General features: G+C 29.7%; 1 protein-coding gene across 1 annotated transcript in view; it reads left to right on the top strand.

Annotated features, from left to right (window-relative positions):
* LOC108684554 (WD repeat-containing protein 24) overlaps nucleotides 1–4353 on the top strand; it is a 4986-nt gene extending 633 nt beyond the window's left edge. The window contains 10 exon segments of the mRNA XM_018188943.1: nucleotides 263–572; nucleotides 1228–1441; nucleotides 1519–1767; nucleotides 1841–2001; nucleotides 2223–2406; nucleotides 2487–2655; nucleotides 2739–2886; nucleotides 3001–3505; nucleotides 3604–3765; nucleotides 4225–4353. Of these exon segments, the coding sequence (XP_018044432.1) occupies nucleotides 263–572; nucleotides 1228–1441; nucleotides 1519–1767; nucleotides 1841–2001; nucleotides 2223–2406; nucleotides 2487–2655; nucleotides 2739–2886; nucleotides 3001–3505; nucleotides 3604–3765; nucleotides 4225–4353 (2231 nt within the window).
* Nucleotides 4354–4460: the final 107 nt, after the last annotated feature.

Raw genomic sequence — 4460 nt, forward strand, 5'->3', positions numbered from 1 at the left:
AATAATCAATATTATTATAAAAGATAAATACTTGAATTTTTTCTAGTTTAACTCAAATTTTCATGAATATATTTAATTATTTTTCTGTAAATTATATTTAAATATTAATTAACTATATCAATATAATGAATCACATTATTTTGTAAGTCCAAAAAGTCAATTCGGCACACATGTAATCATCAAATGATTATATATTTAGTATATAAATTTACATAGAAATCATCAATTTAAAGCATCTAAGATTCAACTTTGACCATTACAGACATTAAACTCTTGTTATATATTGATATATATGGTCTTAATAAATCATTTATTATTATTTTGTAATATATTTTATTAATTTTTGTAGATCATATTCTTGCGACTGCAGCCACAAATGGTGCGGTCGTTTTATGGAACTTGAATAGGCAATCTCGATCAAAACAGGATCATGTATTTGTTGATCATAAAAGAACTGTGAATAAAGTAAGCTTTCACATGACAGAACCCATGTGGTTGATATCTGGCTCACAAGATGGTACCATGAAATGCTTTGATTTGCGAATAAAAGAAGCAATTAAGACTTTTTATAGGTAAAGTAAGCTGCGTGGACTTATGTTGTAGCATAGTGGTCCATAAAGCTATTAAATATAACGGCGAATCTTTTTTCTTGCATCTCAAGAGTCCTTTTTTTATTTAACCTTTAGACTACTTTTTTTAATTAATTATTTTAAATTAAAATAATGCTTTCTCAGCAAGAATCAAATATAAAAAAATGTTTATTTTCTCAAAAATAATGTATTTTCGGGATTTTTGATATCATTGATTCCAATTCTGAACATAGATTTATAAAATTTCGAGTCCTAAGTCCACAATATTGACAACATAAATGAATGTAAATATATAGACTCAAAACTGTTAAAATTATCCAAAATTGTATGTAAATGTAGAAAGATTGTAATTTCTTTTTGATTTTCTTTTTTATTTGGTTTTTAATTTTTAATTTTTTTTTATTTTTTTACTATTTTCTTGTTTTATATTTTTTTATTTTTAAATATATTTTTTATATGTTTTATTGCATGGGCTACATACACACATATATATTTAATACATTTAGTACTTAAAATCCACTAAAAATATTTTAACCCAAACTCAAGAGCCACAAAAGTAGTTTTCCCGGCAGTCTAAAGATTAAATAAAAAAACTTCATTTAATTTAATGATTGTTATATAATATTCACGTTTTTAGTAATACAGAGTCTGTGAGAGACGTCCAATTTTGTCCACAACAACCTCATACTTTTGCTGCTGTATCAGAGAATGGTCATGTACAACAGTGGGATATGAGAAAACCAGAACGTTACTTTCAACATTTTACTGCACATAGTGGTCCAATATTTGCTTGTGACTGGCATCCAGAAGCTACTTGGCTTGCTACAGCATCCAGAGATAAAACTATCAAAGTACTTTATTTTCTACATTAATGTAAACTTTTTTGTGGAAGGTATATTTCTCACTTTATATCGTTGTAATTTTACAGGTTTGGGATTTATTGGGTAAACCAAGTTGTGATTATACTATACATACTATAGCCTCAGTGGGACGTATAAAATGGAGACCTCAAAAAAAGTATCACATAGCCAGCTGTGCTCTAGTCGTTGATTGTAGCATAAATGTATGGGATATTCGCAGACCGTACATTCCATTCGCAAGTTTCAATGAGCATAAGGATGTTCCTACAGGTGTTGCATGGAGAGGCAACCCGCAATCGTTTCTATCAACAAGCAGAGTAATACTGCCAACCATTATTCACTTTTCTATTACAATATGCAGCACAATTCACCTTATGTTCCATTTTACAGGATTGTACATTATACCATCATGTTTTTGATGATGCAGTAAGACCAGCCAGTAAAGCAAATCCACAGAGTGTTGCAATAAATTTAAAACATGACGTTACATGCGCTTCCAAGGTGAAATATGAACCAGCAAGTATTGCAAGGCAGCTGAGTAATTTAATGAGGTGAACATTTTTTTATATTATATTATATAAAAATATTGTGACTATAAAAAAAATTCAAGATAAATAAAATAGAATGAAAATTTAGTTGCCATTGCAAGCTGTCAATTTTAATAGTTTTCTTTCAATTAAAAAAATTTTTTATAATAGAGTTGAAAGATTTCTATTGTTTTAATTTTTGAAAATTTGATTGTGATTTATTATATATTTTTGTTCTTTTGCAGGAGAACACCTGTAACAAATGATGATAATTTTTGTATGGCTTCAAGTGTAATGAATAGATTCCGTGGATGTGTGCGCGAACCGAATTGGTTTAAGATAGCCGCAGAAAATTATTTGCTTTCTGGAAATTTAAGTGAAGCCTGCGATCACAATGCACGTGTTGCGTATGATTTTGGCAATTATGTTGTAAGAAAAAAATGTTTTTTTGTATATATAATATTATAATAGCATCAATATATTTAATAATAATAGTCTTATTTATATAGGTCAGCAAAGCGTGGCAAGTCTTAAAAGTCATGTATACAGATCCGTTTGAGATACTCCAAAAGAGTGCACCGACGGTGCCTAAAGAAGATGTAATTAATACATCAAATATAATACCTGGAGTAACAAAAAGTTCTGGTATGGAACAATCAAATGCGAGTAAACAATCAAGTAAGCAGGAATATCATAAACAACATATTAATAATATATATATTATCATATTACATTTAATTGTATAAATTGATTTTTCTTAGGTCATGAACAAGACGCAAGATCTCTCCAAGGGGAAAATCCTGCTGGCGCTGCCAGTGGCGGTGACGATGAGACTGAAACAGAAACTGAAGCACCGGAGAATCAAAATATCATGGGACCATCGACTAATACGGCAACTGTTCTGCCAAGGTGCTGTTATATATTCATCGTTGCATAAATTCTAGAATTATATTGCGTGCGTATATGTTGAAATTAATTGATTTCTATCGATGTAATCAGAATATTTAATGTTTCTAATTATAGGAGACCATTACTTAGTGATATACCTTCTACATCACGAGGTGATTTTATCTTTGGCGAAACCGAATATGAACCTGTGTCTTTGGAACATCACGGCGAAAATAGACAAACTGTGATGCGCATGGAGGATGATGATTGGACCAAGGAATTGCAGAAGGAGGCTTTTCCTTTGCGACATGAGATCAAGGATCGGTCTCCGCCACCAGAACAATTTCCTAATCATCCTCCTAATCTCAGCGAGAATTCAACTTCTGTTATAGTCGAAGATCAACCTAAGTTAGTAGTTCCGGTTCTACCAAAACCTCTGCCTTTTGATTTTATGCCTCTAGTTCTGGAGGGACTGCACTTTCACACAGCAATAAGAGATGTACAGACGACAGTATCGATGCTCATTGTCTTAGGAGAAATAAGGAAAAAATTGAATATTCCTGTAGCTTTACAGGAACATTGGATATTAGAATACTTGGACATGCTCGGCAAATTTAAGCTCTGGCATGTAGCTACACAGGTTTGTTCAGAATGTATTATATTATTTAATTGACAATTTCTTTCTTGATAGTTTTTATTCATAAATAATAAAAATACTTTAATGTAAATAATTTATAGATAATACAATTGGCATGGATACCATCTATATCGCAATTAAATCAACAGTCAACTATGATACACGCGTGTTGTGTAGCATGCACAAAATCATTGCAACGCTCTGCATGGTTGTGTGATCATTGTCATACGCCCGAGCACGCTTTGTGTTCTATTTGTAATCAAGTAAGAGAAATTTAGCTCTTGTCATTTAAATTTATAAAATAATTTGTATTTATATTCAAAATGAAATAAACTCAAAAACAGAAAATTACAATATTCAAGACTGTTTTTAAATTGATTTATATTTTTTTATCACTTCGATTTCTATTTTTTAGAATCTTATATATTTTTTAGTTTAATATTTTTTGGAATTGTTTATGTGTACAAATCTTTCCTCCAAAATTTGATTGATTTATTATACAGATAATAGAAAATTGTTTTTAAAGCCTACTTCACAAATTTAATTACAATTTAGTACAATTATATTATAATCAATGGAAATTAATTGCATTCAATTGTAATAAAATAATTTCAGTACAAATGATAAAATTGTTAATATTTTTTATTAATATATATATGTGTAAATATTTTTATTAATATTTTCTGGTTGTACGTAATATTTATATATGATGTATGTTGCAGGTTGTACGTGGTATCTACGTATGGTGTCAAGGTTGTGCACATGGAGGCCATATAAATCATATGAGAGAATGGTTTAATAATAATCGACAATGTCCTACTGGTTGTGGACATCTTTGCGAATACAACTAAGGAAATATGTCGACTTTATAAATCCTGTCGATAAATGTATGTGTTAGAAATGAATAATTTTAAAATACTAAAATAAAACACTACAAAATGTGAATATTGTGATATCA

This window comes from Atta colombica, unplaced genomic scaffold (genome assembly GCF_001594045.1).
Source record: "Atta colombica isolate Treedump-2 unplaced genomic scaffold, Acol1.0 scaffold135, whole genome shotgun sequence".
Lineage (NCBI taxonomy): Eukaryota > Metazoa > Arthropoda > Insecta > Hymenoptera > Formicidae > Atta > Atta colombica.